General features: G+C 40.7%; 1 protein-coding gene across 2 annotated transcripts; it reads right to left on the bottom strand.

Annotated features, from left to right (window-relative positions):
• Positions 1-1,214: 1,214 nt before the first annotated feature.
• DMP1 (dentin matrix acidic phosphoprotein 1) lies at positions 1,215-14,763 on the bottom strand. Of its 2 annotated transcripts, XM_060147091.1 has the most exons (6): positions 14,620-14,763; positions 8,938-9,012; positions 8,411-8,458; positions 5,883-5,915; positions 5,653-5,700; positions 1,215-3,603 (listed from the first exon to the last, which is right to left on the bottom strand). In XM_060147091.1, exons 2-6 carry the CDS (start codon positions 8,989-8,991, stop codon positions 2,233-2,235), a joined length of 1,554 nt encoding a protein of 517 aa, XP_060003074.1. In that variant the 5' UTR covers positions 8,992-9,012; positions 14,620-14,763; the 3' UTR covers positions 1,215-2,232. The 2 variants fall into 2 exon arrangements, with proteins under 2 accessions (XP_060003074.1, XP_060003075.1); XM_060147092.1 differs by lacking the exon at positions 8,411-8,458.
• Between the last annotated feature and the right edge of the window lie 6,581 nt (positions 14,764-21,344).

Here is a 21,344-nt window from a genome sequence, read left to right as displayed (position 1 = left end):
ATAGGAGAGTCAGGATCCAAGCATGAGAGCAAGAGGGTTACGATCTCCCCCCACCAGCATCAGGAGTTCAATCATTTTCAGTTTTGTGCTCCACCATTAATGGACTTAAGCTTTCTCCTTATTCCTGCTTCTCTGTATTTTCCCGTCTGTTTTTGTTCAGATCACTTTCTGACATCTCTCTCCCTAAATATCCAAATTTACAGAGAGGGAAAATCAGATTAGACCCCAAGCCACCATCATTGTTCAGGCAGAGCCTTTGCGACACACCTCCTCTGAGGCTGCTGGCCGACTTCCCTTGGATTGGGCACTCATCCCACACCATCACCTGTGGTGAGGCGGGCCATTGGAGTGGCTAGAACCTGGTCACCTATGTCTCAAGCAACCAGGAGGTCTTGCAAGGGCAGTTCTCCTCTGAAGATGCTGTAGGTTGGTAGGAATCTGTAGGTTAATAAAGCCAGGTAAGTAATCCAGAGAGTCAGAGAACCCAAATGTAGGTGTGCAGATGGGCTACTTCAGAATCTCCTGGGATCCTTTTTAAAATACAGAACTTGGGGTTCACTCCAGATCTACTGAATTAAAATCTGAAGGGAGAGGCTTAGAGAACTATATATATTTTATCTCCGCAAGAGACCATAGCTTTGACATTATGAGGGAACAGAGCTATGTGAAGGATAGGAAGGGTCAGACTGAAGGTTAGGAAGTTTTCTTGATTCTCTGAATGAATTTGTAGGGGGATTTTGATTTGCTCTAGTGGCAGTGTGTGTGAAAACACATTTGAAAAGTGGAAGTGCTGAGGTGAGGTAGTTTCCTTCAAAGAAATACACTGTGAGGAATGTGTATCTCTGTCGTTTCCAGAGTTTACACTTATGACTGTCAGAGAGACCAGGAAGAACTAATGTTAAACCCAAACACCGTGAACTTTCCACATGGCCTTATACAAAAGCTGAGAGTTTGCTTCCTTTTTTTAACCTTATCTATAACAGGTATATTTAGTGAAATACCATAAGCAACACGCGAAGTAACTTTATTAAAATGCTGCCTGAAGTATACATAAAATTAAATTTTCAGGAAATAATTTAAGAAAATCTTTTGTTTTAATGGGAGAAAGCTAATAGACTATTTTGCAGTGTGTTAAAGGAAGAGTTGTTTCATATAAATATATCCTAAAAATTGACATCACTATAAAAAATAAGCACATACTTCTTCTGGATATTATTATCTTTATTACAAAACAAATATTTTATGTTGAGGTAACATTTCAAAGGGTATTTGGCAAAAATCAGTTGAATTCTATACACACAATTTTGCTACGTGCGACCCAGGCAAAGGACTCTGAGAACAGTTTCTCTAACATTGCACATAGACTGATCTTAGAAAAAAGTAAGCTGAAAGTTGTCTATTTAAAGAGGAATTTTCTTTTTCCACTCTCCCCAAACCATTCCTCCATATCATCACCAGTGGGCAGGGAGGTGATGCTCACTGGAGTACCACAAAAAACATTGAAAAGGATAAATTAATTGAAAAAAAAGTTTTGCTTATCCAAAACACCTCACCATGCCATAATTTGAAAGTGCTTTCACAAACTAAATATTTATTCATACAGGATTTTCTATTACCTGTACCAAGAATAAATAGAACTGTCTTTTCTTAAATGGAGAAATCCTATGCAATGCTCCAAGTCCAGTGTCTTTTCTGCTGTGAAGCCTTCTCCAATTCTCTAAGGCAAAGTTGGTCCCCGCTCTGTGCTCCCATGTGTTCTGTGCACACCTGTGTTATAGGACTCACCTCACTGGATAGTAGTAATTCTTGCTTCTGTCATACGTATCCCTCTTTCGCTTTATTTATCCCTCCATAAGCTCCTCAGGAGCAAGAAATAAGTCTTAACTTCTTTATATCCCCAGCACCTGGCACAGTGCCTGGTACCTCACAGAATCTCAGTAACTGTGTGTTAGGTTAATGAGTTAGGAACTATTTCAGCTGTGAAGCTATAATGCACATCTTTCCTTGCATCAGGTCTCATTGAGGGTATTCTAGTGAAATTCCCCATTATCGAAACCTCTATGGTTTGGTGACATCCTAGAAAGAAATATAATGTCCAGTATTTCCTTTCATAAAGGAATGGTCTCTGGTTATTCTTCTGATACAAACATCAATAAATTACAGTTCTCATGATTTCCCTAGTCTCCAACCCCCAAGACACGTGTCTGTGAGAGGTGCTCAGGAACGCCCGTGCTAGTAGCCGTCTTGGCAGTCATTGTCATCCTGATCTCCGATGGGTTTGTTGTGATAAGCATCGACTGTCAATCTTCTGCTTTCTATCTCGGTGTTTCTGGACTGGATGTCTTCCTCGCTGCTTGATGTGCTCTCAGTTGAGTCGCTCTCTTCTTTTGATCTGCTGCTGTCCTGAGAATCGCTGCTCTGCTCCTCCTCAGACGGGCTGTCCTCCTGGCTTTCCCGGCTCTGGCTCTCTGACGAGGCGCTGGGAGACCAGGGCTCCTCCTGGCTGGAGCTGTTCTCCTCTTCGGTGGACTCGGGGCTTTCCTCCGAGGATCTGAGGCTCTCACTGGATTCGCTGTCGGTTTGCCCCTCTGTGGATCTGCTCTCTGAACTGGAGGGTTTATCCGAGCTGTCCTCATCACTGGAGTCACTGGAGTCCTGATCTTCTGAGTGACTGGTAACGTTATTGGGGTTGTCCCCCCTGGACTCGTGCACGACCTCTTCCTGAGATTCACTACTGCTTTCTTGAGAAGGCAGGTCAACCTCTTCACTGGACTCGCTGCTGGGGTCTTGGACGCTCTGACTGTCTTCTGGGGACTGACCCTCCTCGCTCTCTTGTTGAGATTCACTCTCGCTGTGTTCCCTGGATGGGCTGAGACCAGCTTCTCTGGAGTCGGGGTATTCTGGGGAGTCACTCTTGCTTTCTTCCATGGTGTTGCTATCATGAAGCTCACCTCTGCCATCTTCCTCCGAGATGCGAGACGTTCTGAAAAATTTCCTACTGGGATACCCCACTGACGGGCTTTCACCGGAACCCTGAGTCCTTGCTTGCCCATTGCTCCCTTTCGAATCTTTTGACTGGATGCTGGCCCTGCTTATTCTGGAATTGCTTCTCTCGCTCCTGAAGGTGTTGGGGTCTTCGCTCTGCATTCCTTCATCGTCAAACTCAGAGCCGTCCCCGTGGCTACCGACTCCCTCACTGTCGCCTCCCACCCACTGCTCTGCACTCTCGCTGTCTGGAGTGGAGTCACGTCCCTCAGGCCTGCTGTGCCCCTCGTCCTCACTGGCAAAGTCCCTGCTCTCACTGGTGGTGTCTTGAGCACTGTCTTCCCCCCGTGGGACACTCTCCTCCGTGGACTGTGTGCTGTCAGTGGGGTCCTCACCGCTTCCGAGTCTGGAGTTCCCTCCTCGCCTCTCTTCGGGTCCTGGGCCATTGTCATCATCCGCCGAGGTGTCATCTCCACTCTCGTCTTCATCATCATCTTTATCGTCTCCTTCTTTTCCTCCGCTCCTAGAAAGGCCACCAGCTGGTCTATGAATGTATTGCGGATCATCAAGGCCCAGGCCCTCCTCTGATTCAGTGCTGTCACTGGGGTCTTCATTTACCTGGAGTTTGGGGTTAACAGACATGGTTAGTACCCCAGGAGCTGCTCTCAAGGGTGTTATTTAATGCCCATCTAGGCTCTGCTTGCTTTCTTCTTCCTATGTCCCTCATCAGAGCCATTGAGCCAATTTTACGGCTCAATAATGTTTCAACCAGGGGTTAAAAAGGAAGGAAAAACAGTTGAAAGTCAAGTCGTTCCATTTTACATAGGCACAGTTCACTTAATGCTGCAAACATTTTCTCAAAAAGTTTTATAGAAATCACATTTATGGAACTCAATATTTAAGTGTGAGTCCTTAAAGGATACGTTCAGAGAATTTTTTGTAAATTAAAGAATTGGTTGGGCTTCCCTGGTGGCGCAGTGGTGGAGAGTCCGCCTGCCGATGCAGGGGACGCGGGTTCGTGCCCCGGTCCGGGAAGATCCCACATGCCGCGGAGCGGCTGGGCCCGTGAGCCATGGCCGCTGAGCCTGTGCGTCCGGAGCCTGTGCTCCACAACGGGAGAGGCCACAACAGTGAGAGGCCCGCGTACCGCAAAAAAAAAAAAAAAAAAAGAATTGGTTTATAATACTCACTCACCAAGTTGTTTGGTTTAAAACACAGTTTTTTAAAATATTGGGTGATTTTTAAAATGACTCAAGTTTTTTTTTCTAATCAACTCTGGGGGGAAAAATGTATTAGGGCAGGCAGATGAAACCTTTAGCTAAAATGAAAGTATAATATTGTAGTAAGGTATAAATCTCACCAAAACCTTGTTTATAACTCATTTGCACAGGCACAGAGTTGCCTGTGGAAGGCTTAGCTGAAGAACTGTAGCTAGCGTGACCACCAAGGCAGCTTAGTTCCAAGTGTGAGCTCAGAGAGGTGATCCCCAGAAGTAAAACCATTGGATGCTCTACTCAGATAAGGGAGGATAGTGAATCTTCATTCATCACGCTCTGGAAAAATCTGCTCTCTCTACCATATCCTATGACAGAACATTCTTGCCAACTTTTTTTTTTTTTCCCACATGTCCCTACTCATCAATGTCTGAGTTTCCGGTCAGTACTACCGGGTGGTGACACCTCTTCCCATCGCTAGGGTGTACACTGACCCATTGGAACTGAGCATCTATTTAGTTTTCCTAACCTCGATAGGCACATACTGTACCCCTCCCAAGGTGCTATCATCCTCTGAGAGCCCAGAGAACACTGAGGCAATACATCACAACGTCCCCAGAAAAGAGCATTTTCCCAATTCTACACTTATAAATCTGTAAAATGTTCCTCTGACAATCTTTAGTAAATAGTGGTAAAAAGCCTAAATTCATTTTCCAACTGATTGAGTATAGAATGCAACATGGGTCAAAGTTTCAGGGAGAAACCTGGTTCCTAGAATGTCTGGAGCCCCTCGGGGTTGAGATTGGTCAAAATGATAGGACAGAAGAGTGGGGAAGGGAGAGGGAAGGTGGGGACGGGAAAGAGGATAAGGAGAAGGAAGCTACCAAATTTTCTATTAAAGTGATATAAGCTAAGTCAGCTTTTCTCTCTCCCAGGGCCACAGATGAGACTATTTTAAAGATGTCATTACTAAAGCAGCTGTCTCCTTAAAGGTTCCTCAGGGCTCTCCTATTCTCTCCTCCAACAGGATTCCGGGCCCAGAGGTGGTCTCCAGGCCCAGCAGGCATCTCACGTTAACCAGAACTCTTTGCCCGATCTGAACTGCTCCAATTGTGAAACCAACATTTGAGATTTATGAGTGAGCTATTCCTCGTCTTCCAGAGTCTATGAGCGTGTGTGCGTGTGTGTGTGTGTGTGTGTTCTCTTTAACTAGAGGGACATTTAGGGCCACATGTCTATCATCTGGCCCCAGTGATAAATATGGAATGAAGGGCATGTCTACCTCTGAATTCTCCCACTCATTTTTCCCTTCCTATTTCATGGGGCGATTTAGCCAGCATAACCAAAGGTTAGAAAATATTATATTTAGAATGGTCACTAGGTAATTTAATATAACATCATTTCCTTTGATTCCTAAGTAGCCTGGAAATTTAAGAAAGGTTTGTTTAATTACCTGTTCCTTTGAGCTAACTTTACTTTCTTCTGATGACTCACTTCTCTCCTAAAAAGAAAAAGAAATGTTTATTTTTCGTGTTCGTAATTGATGAATAAAGATAAAAATAGGACACACATCAATCGCTTGTGGTTTGGATTTACTACTTTCCAAACGGCCTGAGATGATGATAAGAGTGTGAAAGTGATTTCATGAGATGTTTATGATAAAAAAATCAATGAGATAGTTACCAAAGATGGTGTTGGTGTCTGAGCCAAAAGACCCTGTAAAAAAGGAAGGAAGACAAGTTACTCTTTCACAGATGGATCATATCATTGAAAACATTTAGGATAATTTTAGGTTTTTTTAGTATATTGATACCTATTTTGTATTCACATGAATATTAATGCTATTTTATAATGAAATGGCTAAACAATGAATGTCAGATGACCAGTGGCCTGAAAAGACCTTGTGATATAAAAAACCTAGAAGAGTTTTGTATTTCCAACACTTAGACAAAAATACAATTTCTTTGAAGAAAAATATACAACCTAGAGGAAATGTAAGAGAGGAGAAACAGCGCTGGAACTCACAAACCCAGATTTAAGTCTCAGTTAGCTCCTTGGCTTAGATTTTAGCCCTGAAAACTGTCTTGATGCTAGCGCTGAAATTCATGTGTTCCAGGAAACATCTAGTCTCAGGTAAACTGCGATGGTTGGTCACTCTACGTGAATTTGCACAATTCACTTCACCAATCTGATGTCCGTTTCTTATTTGTAAATTAAGAATATTAACCACCACTGTGCTTATTGTACATGGTTGCTGTGAGGATGAAATTGGCTAATGCCTATGGAAGCATCTTGAAAAGTATTCAATAGGATATAAGCTGAAGAAGTGATCCATTTTGAGAACATCTACTTTATAAAATTCAATAGCGGACAAAACTGAATTGAAAAAGCCATTAAACCTTTCTTGAGTCACGTAAGATCACCAAAATAACACATGCTAAATCTGAAACTTAGTCATAGTTCTGATTTATTTCACTTTCTTTAATCTGATGAGAACTCTAAGAATGCCTGTACCACCTCTGGTGCCCTCTCCCCATCTACTCTCCCCCTCGCCTTGAACATGACCAAATCCCAAATCCCATGTGGCTCAAAGCCACTGAGCAATGGGTATGAAGACCCAGGGTGCAGAGTAGAGCAGAGAGTAGCTGCTGTCAGCATGTCTTCAACAAGCCTCTCAGCAATGCTGGGCTGGGATAGCTCCTAGAGGAAGGACCTATCATCACCTAAAGTCTTTGCCCTGTGACACTGCGGCAGGCACCATGGCAGACTCTACCCCAGTCACTTAGCATCTGGAATTAGGAATGGAAGGGAGTGAGACATTGGTATTTTTCTCCTGCCAAGGCTAGACTTGAGAACACAGTGTGTTTGGGGAACTCAGGCTGAATGAAAGAAGGGATCCACAGCAGCTGCTTTTAAATAAACCAGCCTAAGGATATTCCTGATGAAAGTTCATGTAAGAAATCCTGCAATATCTATTCCAGCCTCAAGCAGGGGCAGGACGCCATCTCAGGCCTCTGACATTATCTGGCCATCACTAATATCATTGTGCCCTAGCTGTGTCATACCTAAAAGCCAGCAGGAAACAAGGTAATGAAAAAACATTCTGATTCAGGTTGAGATTTTAACCCTTCCTCCTAGAGTCAGCCCTTCATATCCATGGGTTCCACATCCACGGATCCAGCCAAGCTCAGATCAAAAATAGTTTTAAGAAAAGGAAGAAAGAAAGAAAGAATGCTCCAGAAGTTTCCAAAAGGCCAAACTTGTATTTGCTGCACTCCAGCAAATATTTACATTGTATTAGGTATTATAAGCAATATAGAGATGATTTGAAGTACACATGAGGATGTATGCAGGTTACATGCAAATACTACATCATTTTATATAAGGGTCTTGGGCATCCATGGATCTTGGTATCTGAGGGGGTCCTGGAACTAATGCCCTGCGGATACGGAGTGACAATTGTAGTTCCAATCTTGAAAATCTACTGACTTACTAGACCTGGCCCCTTCGAGGGATGTAACACCCCAGCAAAGAATATGAATTCTGGAGTCAGAGCGACGTGGGTTCAAAGTCTGGCTCTAACAGTAATTAACCACATAACCTAGACAGACTAGGTTACTCTCTGTGTCTCAACACAGAAAATACAACACCTAATTCACTAGGGGTGCTGTGAAGATTGAGAAAGTTAATACATGCGAAACGCACAGAACCGTGTCTGGCGGTGGTTGTTGAACTATTGAGAGTTAATAACGATTGGGTTATTCGGAGCCAACACTCAATAAACATTAGCTATCATTCCGAAGACTCTAGCGTTCTCTCATTCTTCTTTCTCTTCTCACCTTCCGAGACTTGATCTCCTAACGTCCTGCCTACCAGACATCTGATAAAATAGACTTCTAGCCCGAATCCTTCAAGGACAATCTTGGTTCACTGTCATCCATCCCCTTGCGCTGCTATAAGACCAATCACAAAAATAATGCTAAAGGAGAAAATGCTTCCTCACCAAATTATACTATTAAGTTGGAGTTGAAGCATTATATGAACTACATTTTCTTATAAGAACTAGAAATTATAGCCCTTACTCCCTATATCTTAGGTTATTCATGTGTTCATTAAGTCAGTAGTAGTTTCCACATTTGCAGTGAAGCCATCTTGGTTATACTAATAACATATTAAAATAAAAATATTTCAAAAAAATCTTTTCTACTCACCTTCCATTCTTCAGAACTCTTAGATTCAGTATTTTGATACCTGGCTACCTAGAAAATTCAGCACAAGTGGTCGGCCCACAGAAATTTCCAAAGCAGCAGCTATTAGCACTTCACATACTCAGGAGGAGTATTAGTCAAATTTTAGCACGCATCAGAATCACCGGGAGGCCTTGTTAAAACACAGATAGCTGTGCCCTATCCCTGGAGAGTCTGGTTTAGTAGGTCTGATGGAGGACCTAGGAACTTACATTTCTAACAAGGTCTTAGTTGGTGCTACTGGTCTGGGGGATGACGCTTTGAGAACCACTCTTATGAGGAAGAAACATGAGCAGCCTAACTATACGAACGGCAAGTGAACAGAACAAGGAATTATTCGGATGATATTTTAAAGAAAAGAGCTTCCTAAGAAGCTACATTTTCATCTAACTGGAACATACACAGCCACTTTGGCTTATAGCCAATGCAATTTGTGCAGTTTTAGGTATAAACAGTTTTTTTTTTCCATGCATCCCTACCCTGATACTTACTGGGAGAGCACAGGACAATCCCCACAAGAACATAAGCAGGATGCTGGTCCTCATTGCTGGGTATGTCACCTCTACCTGTGATGAAAGACAGAAGATGCTTTTCTCCACCCTCAAGAAACATAGAAGCTTCAACTTTTTAACACCTTCTTTCTATTAAAAAAAAAATAAACTCATCCAAATATCCATCAACTGAAGAATGGATAAACAAAATGCACTATATCCATACAGTGGAGTATTATTCAGCCATGAAAAGGAATGGAGTGCTGATACATGCTACGAAGTAGAGGAACCTTGCAAACATTATACTGAATGAAAGAAGCCAGACACAAAAGACCACATATTGTATGATTCCATTCATATGAAAAATCCACAATAGGCAAATCTATAGAGACAAAAAGTAAGTGTTTGCCTCGGGCTGGAGGAGATGAGCTGTTGGGGTGACAACTAAGGGGTGAATTTTGAACATAATGAAAATGTTCTAAAGCTGACTTTGGTGAAGGTGGAATAACTCTTGTGAATGTATGAAAAACCATTGAACGGTAGACTTCAAATGGGTGAGGTATACGATGTGTGAATTATATCTCAATAAAGCTGTTTTTAAAAAACCTCACTCCGAAGAGATAAATTGAAAACTTTTCAATGAGGAGCTCTGTAAACACTTCTTCACTAACACATAAACTATGACAAATGGAGGAAAAGTTAAGAAAAAGCAATAGAGAAATTTCTGACCATTCACTTTTTTTCTTTTTAACATCTTTATTGGAGTATAATTGCTTTACAGTGGTGTGTTAGTTTCTGCTTTATAACAAAGTGAATCAGCTATACATATATCCCCATATCCCCTCCCTCTTGCGTCTCCCTCCCACCCTCCCTATCCCACCCCCTCTAGGTGGTCACAAAGCACCGAGCTGATCTCCCAGTGCTATGCGGCTGCTTCCCACTAGCTATCTAATGTGGCAGAATGGACTGGCAAATATCTTCCGACCAAAAAACTACATTTATTGATACCATTCATACCATTGATACCATTGATAGGTGGTGGGCATTTGTCTTCACACACACACACAGGGCTCCTCATTCACATTTGTAACCACATAATAACGTCTAGACAAAATAGCTTGGTTTTGCATTTTTTCTTCATCTTCAAGAGATGCATTATGGCAGGCTTCATATTACAGCTCCAGAAAGCATTTAATATCCTCTGTGCTACTTTTAGTCATACATTATACATGATTATGCTAATTTTTTAAAGTGTCATTCACAATACTGAAGGATTCAGAGAAGATTAGAGGTTTGGGATACACTTGTGAATCACACTGAGAGAAACCTGCCAAATCAAACTGTATTTTCCTGGAGGGTGGCTTCATTTCACACTTCAAGAACTGGTGGTTTGGAAAACAATTTGTTCTATATCTAAAAATAGATGTCCTAGATGCTAATGTAAAAAGTTATTGAAATGATTTAAAAGGAAAATAATTTGCCCTGCACTCGTAAGCCCTGGGGCTGTCCTAACAGACTGGTCAGATGGACATCCATATACTCTGCGGAAAATCCTGCTGGCTGATTTCAGACCTCACTTTTGCTGATTTGTGTCTTTAAATGTTAAATATATACTATGCCAGTGACAAAAGATCTAAGCCAGAGATCCCCAACCTTGGTTGTATATCAGTATCACCTGGGGAGATTTAAAGCAATACCAGTGCACAAACCCACCACGGGGTAATAAGTCAGTTCACTGGGGGTGGGAACAAGCATGGGTTTGTTTTTAAGGTGCTCCAAATGATTTTAACCTCTGATCTAAGAAATAATAGTACCTTGCTCAATAATGTCTGAATACACTGAATAATGTCTGAAACATTGGGCTCAGGAAGTCACCTAATCTTATTTTTAAAATTTATTCAAGAAAACAGTAGAAATCCTAAGATAAGGAGACTGAGAAGGTTCCTCATTTCTACCTTCATAAAGCACAAATGGTCCAATAGAGCCTCTCTTGTATCTTGAGTGTTATTCCTCGTCAACACAGCTATTCTTTGTGTTATTTTCTTTATTCTAATTAGCATACTTCATATCAGTCCTTGTGTGTTGATATTATTTTTATTTCTTTTTCAAATCTTTCCCCTAATATGAACAGAGAAAACATATGAAAATGTTCAGCTGCCCCTAAAACGAGCCTAATTAAACAGATATTACTTCTGAAGGAAACCAGAATATCCCATCCCAAAATATGCCTCTTTGACATAAAAATTATTTTGAGCTGAAGGCACTCAAGAGACTGCAGATGCAAGAAGGGTGCTCTGATCTTCCTTCTTTTTCCCAGAAGCGGGAGATGATAAATCTCCCACGTGAAATGTGCCCCCCCTCTCTTAGGAGGAGGGAAGACATTCTCATCACCAGAGATGGAGTCAAGGCTGAGGGAAGTCCATGCAAAGAAATCTTGTTAAACTAACCTGATCTTCCTGGTTACTTCTCCACAATCTACTGCCCCTGTGTCTTGTCAATCCTTCACAAATGCACTGTTTCTTTGCCTAAAAGGTGTAAAATCTTCCACTCCGGTCACTTCTTCACGTCCTCATTCTCTTGTGAAGGTGCGCACGTACGTGTAAAAATTTTAATAAAACGTGTATGCTTTTTTCCTGTTCCTCTGTCTTATGCCAGTTTAATTCTTAGGCTCAGCCAGAGACCCCAAGAGGACAGAGGAAAACTTTTCCTCCCCTACACTTCCCTTTAGTTCCCGTAATCAAAACATTTTCTTTTAAGTTCTCAGGTTCATTGCTTAAGGAAAGGAAAGTTTCTCCCAAATACGACACTCTCAAAATAACTGTGTACCGATGGTTTTGGCTTCATAGGTCAAATAATCATGAGGTGGCTCGCCATTTTCATTTTCAAAGTGAAATTTGAATAGAGTGATAATCTCATGGTGCTCTAAAGGCCAGCAAATGTTCCAAGAAGTCAACAAATGTTGTTCTCCTCTTGTATTTTCTTTTGTTTCTCTCTTATCTAAATAACAAAAAAAAAATGCTCTACACCAATGAATGTTGTGTGTTTTATGAAGGAAGTGTGTGCTTCCAGGGCTCAGTTTCTCAGGGGTGTAATATTATGAAACATAAGGAAGATGCAGTAACTCGCTCGTGCTTCTAGAAATAACATTTAGCACCCCGACTCAAAGTCATAATTTTCCAACTGGAAGTCTGGCAAACTAAAATAAAATACAGCCTGAGGTCCCGAGAGAGCCGGTGTTGCCAACCATAGAATATAGTCTGCTATTAAGCATTACAGAAAGTCAGAGCTCAAGCACTATACATGTTAGGTTCTCAATTAGTATTTTTGATAAGAATAATTATACTTGTGTGAAGTGTATTCCAAACGGGAGCTCCAAACTTTCATAAGCGTTTTACCTACCACCCCAAAAAGAGTAGAAGCAGATACGCAGTAGCCCTATTCTGAGTCATAAATGAGCAAAACGGCTACAAGCCTAAAAGATGAGACCAGAACCCTACGTTCTTCTTCAGTGATTGGTAAATGTCATTTCTACATCGCACGTGCTGTCATGCTACCATGAGAACATGTAACAAAAGGACATCAACAACCTCAATTTGAGTTCCACCTTTATGGAAGGTAGTGTGTGTATCAGAGCTTTTCAACCTTTATGAGTTGTTCTCCCGGAATTGAAAAATCCAGATTGCTTGGGGTCTGGAGAAGTGGACTGCAGTCCCTTCTCTCTCTGGCCACCCTCAAGTGTAGCCAGAACTTCTTTGTGCTCTCAAGTAAGAGACCTTGTTCCAGACCTTCCTCAGAGTCAATATTCACTTTTAAAGTATATATTTTCTTTTATGTAAACAAAGATGAAAGAGGTAGGCTAAAGAAAGGAAATGAGAGACTTGAAAAATCGTAAGTTCAATGTATCATGCTTAGTTTGCTTATTTTTGACCTCATGTTGTCATCCTTAATAATACTAATGAATAATGTATCCATTTATTAGCAGTCAATAAATAGCTGTTGAGAACATCCTGTGTGCCAGGCACTGTTCTAGGTGCTTGAGTATTCAACAATGTGTGATAATGATAATATGCTTGTCTAAACAAAAGCAAAATTACCCAGAACCCAACTAACCAGAACCTCCATTAGTTAGAATTTGTTTCTTTATTACTCTTCGAAAATAAAGTGGAATTTGGCCAGGACATGAATTCTATCACGAATTCAGAAAACCAAATAAATAAATCAATAAAAATTTCCTTGAGGATATGGGGAGGGGAAAGGGTAAGCTGGGACAAAGCGAGAGAGAGGCATGGACATATATACACTACCAAACGTAAGGTAGGTAGCTAGTGGGAAGCAGCCGCATAGCACAGGGAGATCGGCTCGGTGCTTTGTGACCGCCTGGAGGGGTGGGATAGGGAGGGTGGGAGGGAGGGAGATGCAAGAGAGAGGGGATATGGGGATATATGTATATGTATAGCTGGTTCACTTTGTTATAAAGCAGAAACTAACACACCATTGTAAAGCAATTATACTCCAATAAAGATGTAAAAAAAAAAAAATTCCAAACATTCCAATTGTAATTGTCTCGAGGCCAGTTATAATCAATCCCATGTTATATGCTTTCAACCACAGTAAAATAACTCCTAGGTGTCCCCAAATTAAAGATAGATGTGGGAGGACACATGGCATCTGAGACGCATTGGTCCACATCACCATTTGGGGGATTTCTTGCGGACTAATACCCGATAGAAAATTGTTTGTTTGTTTAAATATTTTAACCAACCAGATCGAAGTAGCATAGTCTACTTGGCCCTCAGTTAAACAGAAAGTATGTGTCACCAGAACTTATAGCTCTTGAAGAAGAGGAGTGCCTGAAGTGTTGCTGTTACACGTGGGATCTTCTAGATGTCATGCAGAAAGCATTGCATGACCACTCAGCTCCCACTCTGCTGTGGAAGACAGACACTTCTGATATAGATGAAGAAGTGGAAAAAATGCAGCAAATAAAAATACACGTGGGCAGGAGTATATATACGCCTAAGTCTTCTACACTAGGAAAGGTTTTTTAAAAGACAGTTATATTCAACATTTACTGACCTCTGACTGTATGCAAGGCATCATGCTAACATGAAGACCCAGCCAGACAACAGAAAAGCAGTATAATTATCCCAGCCGTGGTTTGTTTCAGTAGTCTTAGCATCTCCTTTCAGCTACTCAGTTCATAAGGAATACTATTGGATGAATAGCATTATCTGATTTTCAACTTGAGGGACCATATTTAGAAAGTTCTGCCAGTCTAGTTTACATTCTTTTATAACATCTTGTAGGCCATAAGCATACCTATATCCATAAAATCCAAATGTACAAGCTGTATTTGTTTTGATAATTAAAGAAAAACTTCAGAATGACCTTCCATCTGCCTCCTAATTAGTAAAATTTCCCTTTCAGAATACCATGCAGAGATCTAATTAAAGTATTACTGAGAAGAGCACCTGTCTCTATTGACTTAACCTGTCATTTTAAAGTCATTATTTACTGTGGCATAAACAACTGGAACAAAATGGAATCGTTTTTACCCAAGGCACAGCTCTCCCCATCTTTCTCTGCATGACATAATGCTGCTCAACACGTAGGCATACTTAATATTTTCCAAACAACACGGCAGAAGTCATTAAAAAAAATTAAACAATGAGAATGTCTTACCTTCTTCAGTTTCACAAAGACTTTGCCCCAAATGTCTCAACAATCAGGCTGATGTTCTCACAGAGGAAATCTGTGACAATGAAGCCACTCTTGTGTTGACGTTCTGAACACTTCTCTGATGGTGCAGGAATTTAAACTCTGCTTCGGCTCTTCCCAGCCAATCAGCTGCGGCCTGGGGGTGACTGACATCACAAGGTGTGACCGGGACTCCAGTACACCCACACTTCCTCCAGCTTACAGAAGCAGATTTTCCCTAAAAAGCTCTTGTGGTTCCCAAATGACTAGACTAGTTTCAATTAAATTGAAGATCTTCCTAAAGCTTTATTTTGATTTCTAAATATATGTCATTCACATCCATGCAGGCTTATGAGCATTATAAACAATGACAATGTCTTCCACCCACTTGCAGATCCCAGCAGACACAAGGATGGGAAAAGGAGAGTCAAGGAGTAGGTAGAAAGTTTCCTGTTAATGTACATTTCCAGGTTGCACATGAAGAACCTACTAAAATACTAGATTTGCCTAAATTGTTGGTGTTGAGAAGATGGGTTTCATTCTTGCCCTTTTCAACTTTTAACAACCTCCATTACTCATCTCCTTTTCCTCTCATCTCCCTACCCTCCTATACACACAAAGGTCCAAAATTCTTACTAATCTAACAAAGTAGCCCCTTACAGAATTCTGTGGTGATTGGAAATGTTAAAGCACCTCCCTAAGTAACTTTCATTTTTAATTGAAAATAATTTAAATCCAGCACTTCATTACTCCCCTCAACTGCCTGCCACATTTTGGTTTTAACGCTGGTGACTCTGAAATCAGTATTGGATTAAAAGAAAGACTAGTTGGGCAGCATGTGGAGAAACCAATTTCCAAGGGATTTTCTGCCATTCCTGAAAAAGTAACGAAATGAATAAAATGGTATTGACCAGGACTCTTCAGGGAGTGTGCTGAAAGTTGTGTAGGGAGTTGGAAATGAGGTGGGCAACTCCCAAGGAGCATGCTCAGGTAACAGTAGAAAGACCACTGGACAAATATTTAAAGAACATAAGCCACTTGAATTTAACTTCCTCAAGAGTGGGGATGTTTGCTTTAATTCCTGGTGTATATTTTCCTAATATCTAGGTGCCTGGGTCATAATAAACACTCAATAAACAGTTTTATGAATGAATGAGTGGCTTTTAAATGGGCCAGACTATTAGCTTGCCTGCAGTACCCACGTGATTCACTCTGACTTCTTTTGAACGAGTTATGATTGTTGGAAATTTTAATTGATGTTCCTACCAACCTGGTTCTGGAGAATTGGGGTGCCCGGCGTTATCCAGGAAACTAACCTCTAACTCATGGGTTTTTAACTTTCTTACTGTGAACTGCGATGAGGTTGGGGCAGAAAATGTGGAGAGGAGAGTCTATTTTCATACAGGGCTGATTAATAGACCAAAGTTCATAGGCGGAAGCTGTAAATTCCCTATGTTCTGTTCTGGTTCTGAATTACATTTCCTGTTGGTTTCATAGGTCTTGACTGTGGTCTATCCTAGAAGAAACTTATAATCTAATGTCAGAGCGGATTCTGGGAAGGTTTTGGCAAAGGGTATTACAGGACGTTGTTTTAGGATCTCTCCAATTCCCACATAAAAACAGACAGAGCAACTAGATAACAAAACTGAAAACCATGGACAACATGTACAACAAAACTAAATGTTTTAGTTCTATTGCTGCCTTAAAAACCATTTCACTGGGCTTCCCTGGTGGCACAGTGGTTGAGCGTCCGCCTGCCGATGCAGGGGACACGGGTTCGCGTCCCAGTCTGGGAAGATCCCACATGCTGCGGAGCGGCTGGGCCCGTGAGCCATGGCCGCTGAGCCTGCGCGTCCGGAGCCTGTGCTCCGCAACGGGAGAGGCCACGACAGTGAGAGGCCCGCGTACCGCAAAAAAAAAAAAAAAAAAAAAAAAAATTTCACTACTTAAAACAACAACTATTTTGTTATCTCTCATAGCTAGGACTGCAGTCTTCTGGGGACTCAATGAAACAGAATATTCAATATCGCTCTCATATGGTTGTTTCTGGGGAGCTGGAACGGTTAATCTGAGCACTTTCGTTCTCCCTCCCATGGCCTCTCCTTGTGGCTTGCCTTTTCACATGGTGGCTGGAGTCCAAGAGCTGCCTGAATGTCACTGTCTCCATATTCTAATGGCCAAATCAACCACAGGGCCATCTCAGATTCAGGAGGAGAAATCGTCTCTATCTTTTGATGCGAAGAGCAGAATGAATGTATAGGGAGCAGAGGAAATGTTGAGGCCACTTTAGAGATTGGTTACCACACTACATGACAGGTTGTAGCCACAAACTCCAAACAAAGTGGCTGAGGACAAGCCACCAACTGCCACAATTCCTACATCATCTGTGCAGGACTAAGCAGAGGGAAGCAGCAGGACAGCTGATGGACATGCGAACAGGAAACACCAACATAGTCAATAATTGTTGCTGGTAGGTGCGAAGGGAACATAATAAAATTTGAAGGATCTGGAGCAGTCTGGCCCCTAAAAATTCTCAAAACAGACACCACAGCTGCCTTCCAGGACAGACCCACGTAGAGGAGAAACTGCTGGGAGTGGAATAAAAATTGCACAGAATATGTAAAGTAGAGAAGGCACAAATAAGTGTGGGAGAGGGAAATGGATGCAGCAAGTCTTAGAAAGCAAGCTGCTATATTTTTTTTAACACAATATGAGAACCAGAGAAGAGGGTGAAAGCTACCCTGAGCTATATCTCCTTCCAAAAGTTCAGGAAAACCAATTTCATATAAAAACAGTGAAAAGCTATGAAGTTTAGATTAGAGCAGAAAACAAACAACCTTATAGACAATGAAAGCATGCTGAGAATACATCAAAATTGTGACATTCTATTTTAAAAATAGCAAAAAGACATTATGAAAATGGCACAATAGATGAAAAACAATATAAATAGAAATTAGAATAATTCAGAAATTATTGAAAGTCATGAAAATTTTGAAATAAGAGAAAAATTTTGAAAATGAAGACTAAACTAAAAGGAACAAAAGAGGGAATAAACACAACAGATAATTCCTTAAGAGAACTAGAAGGCAAAAAAAAAAGGAGGAAAATGTTTTAAATTTAAAAGACATGAGGGGCGGACCTTCAAAATGGCAGAGGAGTAAGAAGTGGAGATCACCTTCCTCCCCACAAATACATCAAAAATACATCTACATGTGGAACAATTCCTACAGAACACCAACTGAACACTGGCAGAAGACCTCAGACTTCCAAAAACGAAACGATTAAAATGTCCACAAAATTTCACACCCCCATGCTCTATAAAGCAAATCATGTGGCTGACAGGGTCTTGGTGCTCCGGCTGAGTGTCAGGCCTGAGGCTCTGAGGTGGGAGAGCCAAGATCAGGACATAGGTCCACCAGAGACCTCCAGGCTCCATGCAATATCAAATGGCAAAAGCTCTCCCAGAGATCTCCAACTCAATACTAAGACCCAGCTCCACTCAACAGCCAGAAAGCTACAGTGCTGGACACCCTATGCCAAACAACTAGCAAGACAAGGACAAAAACCCACCCATTAGCAGACAGGCTGCCTAAAATGATAATAGCGTCACAGTCACCCCAAAACACACCACCGGACTTGGTGCTCCCCGCCAGAAGGACAAGATCCAGCCTCATCCACCAGAACACAGGCACCAGTCCCCTCCACCAGGAAGCCTACACAACCCACTGAACCAACCTTAGCCACTGGGGGCAGTCACCAAAAACAATGAGAACTACAAACCTGCAGGCTGCAAAGAGGAGACCCCAAACACAGTAAGTGAAGCAAAATGAAAAGACAGAGAAACACACAGCAGATGAAGGAGCAAGGTAAAAACCCACCAAACCAAACAAATGAAGAGGAAATAGGCAGTCTACCTGGAAAAGAAATCACAGTAATGAGAGAAAAGACGATCCAAAATCTTGGAAATAAAATGGAGAAAATACAAGAAATGTTTAACTAGGAGAACTAAAGAGCAAACAATGATGTACAACACAATAAATGAAATTAAAAATTCTCTAGAAAGAATCAGTAGCAGAATAACCAAGGCAGAAGAACGGATAAGTGGCCTGGAAGTTAAAATAGTGGAAATAAGTAGCACAGAGCAGAATAAAGAAAGAAGAATGAAAAGAATTGAGGACAGTCTCAGAGACCTCTGGGACAACATTAAACACACCAACATTCAAATTATAGGGTTCCCAGAAGAAGAAGAGAAAAAGAAAGACTGAGAAAATATTTGAAGAGATTATATTTGAAAACTTCCCTAATACGGGAAAGGAAATACTCAATTAAGTCCAGGAAGTGCAGAGAGTCCCACAGTGGATAAGTCCAAGGAGAAACATGCCAAGACACATATTAATCAAGCTATCAAAAATTAAACACAAAGAAAAAAATATTAAAAGCAGCAATGGAAAAACAACAAATAACGTACAAGGGAATCCCCATAAGATTAACAGTTGATCTTTCAGCAGAAACTCTGCAAGCCAGAAGGGAGTGACAGGACATATTTAAAGTGATGAAAGGGAAAAAACTACAACCAAGATTACTCTACCCAGCAAAGATCTCATCCAGATTTGACGGAGAAATTAAAACCTTTACAGACAAGCAAAAGCTAAGACAATTCAGTACCACCAAACCAGCTTTACAACAAATGCTAAAGGAACTTCTCTAGACAGGAAACACAAGAGAAGGAAAAGACCTACAAAAACAAGTCCAAAACAATTAAGAAAATGGTAATAGGAGCATACATAACGATAATTACCTTAAACATAAATGGATTAAATGCTCCAACCAAAAGAGATAGACTGGCTGAATGGATACAAAAACAAGACCCATATATATGCTCTCTACAAGAGACCCACTTCAGACCCAGGGACACATACAGATTGAAGGTAAGGGGATGGAAAAAGATATTCCATGCAAATAGAAGTCATAAGAAAGCTGGAGTACAATTCTCATATCAGACAAAATAGACTTTAAAATAAAGACTATTACAACAGACAAAAAAGGATATTACATAATGATCGAGGGATCAATCCAAGAAGAAGATATAACAATTGTAAATATTTATGCACCCAACATAGGAGCATCTCAATACATAAGGCAAATGTTAACAGCCATAAAAGGGGAAATTGAAAATAATGCAATCATAGTAAGGGACTTTAACACCCCACTTTCACCAATGGACAGATCACCCAAAATGAAAATAAATAAGGAAACACAAGCTTTACATGATACCTTAAACAAAATGGAGTTAATTGATATTTACAGGGCATTCCATCCAAAAACAACAGAATACACTTTCTTCTCCAGTGTTCATGGAACATTCTCCAAGATAGATCACATCTTGGGTCACAAATCAATCCTTGGTAAATTTAAGAAAATTGAAATCATATCAAGTACCTTTTCTGACCACAACGCTATGAAACCAGATATCAATTACATGAAAAACTGTGTAAAAAATACAAACACATGGAGGCTAAACAATTCGCTAATAAATAACCAGGAGATCAATGAAGAAATCAAAGAGGAAATAAAAAGAAACCTAGAAACAAATGACAATGAAAGCATGAAGACCCAAAACCTATGGGATGCAGTAAAAGCAGTTTTAAGAGGGAAGTTTATAGCAATACAATCTTACCTCAGGAAGCAAGAAAAATCTCAAATAAACAACCTAACCTTACACCTAAAGCAATTAGTGAAAGAAGAACAACAACCAAAAAAAAACCCAAATTTAGCAGAAGGAAAGAAATCATAAAGATCAGATCAGAATTAAATGAAAAAGAAACGAAGGAAAAAATAGCAAAGATCAATAAAACTAAAAGCTGGTTCTTTGAGAAGATAAACAACATTGATAAACCATTAGCCAGACTCATCAAGAAAAAAAGAGAGAAGACTCAAATCAACAGAATTAGAAATGAAAAAGAAGTAACAACTGACACTGTAGAAATACAAAGGATCATGAGAGATTACTACAAGCAGCTATATGCCAATACAATGGACAACGTGAAAGAAATGCACAAATTCTTACAAAACCACAACATTCTGAGATGGAACCAGGAAGAAATAGAAAATATAAACAGACAAATCAGAAGCACTGAAATTGAAACTGTGATTAAAAATCTTCCAAAAAACAAAAGTCCGGGACCAGATGGCTTCACAGGAAAATTCTATCAAACACTTAGATAAGAGCTAACAGCTATCCTTCTCAAACTCTTCCAAAATATAGCAGAGGGAGGAACACTCCCAAACTCATTCTACGAGGCCACCATCACCCTGATACCAAAACCAGACAAAGATGTCACAAAAAAAAGAAAACTACAGGCCAATATCACTGATGAACATAGATGCAAAAATCCTCAACAAAATACTAGCAAACAGAATCCAACAGCACATTAAAAGGATCATACACCATGATCAAGTGGGGTTTATCCCAGGAATGCAAGCATTCTTCAATATACGCAAATCAATCAACATGATACAGCATATTAACAAACGGAAGGAGAAAAACCATATGATCATCTCAATAGATGCAGAGAAAGCTTTCAACAAAATTCAACACCCATTTATGATAAAAACCCTCTAGAAAGTAGGCAGAGAGGGAACTTTCCTCAACATAATAAAGGTCATGTATGACAAACCCACAGCCAACATCGTCCTCAATGGTGAAAAGC

Source organism: Lagenorhynchus albirostris, chromosome 4, assembly GCF_949774975.1.
Source record: "Lagenorhynchus albirostris chromosome 4, mLagAlb1.1, whole genome shotgun sequence".
NCBI classification, from domain to species: Eukaryota; Metazoa; Chordata; class Mammalia; order Artiodactyla; family Delphinidae; genus Lagenorhynchus; species Lagenorhynchus albirostris.
This window is presented reverse-complemented; position numbering and strand designations above follow the sequence as displayed.

Excerpts from the sequence above, each read along its gene's own strand:
- DMP1 (XM_060147091.1), bottom strand. The coding sequence starts at position 8,991 with ATGAGGACCAGCATCCTGCTTATGTTCTTGTGGGGATTGTCCTGTGCT. Across the intron at positions 8,459-8,937 it reads GATTGTCCTGTGCTCTCCCA|GTAGCCAGGTATCAAAATAC; the intron begins GTAAGTATCAGG and ends TGAATTTTCTAG. Across the intron at positions 3,604-5,652 it reads AAGTTAGCTCAAAGGAACAG|GTAAATGAAGACCCCAGTGA; the intron begins GTAATTAAACAA and ends CCCAAACTCCAG.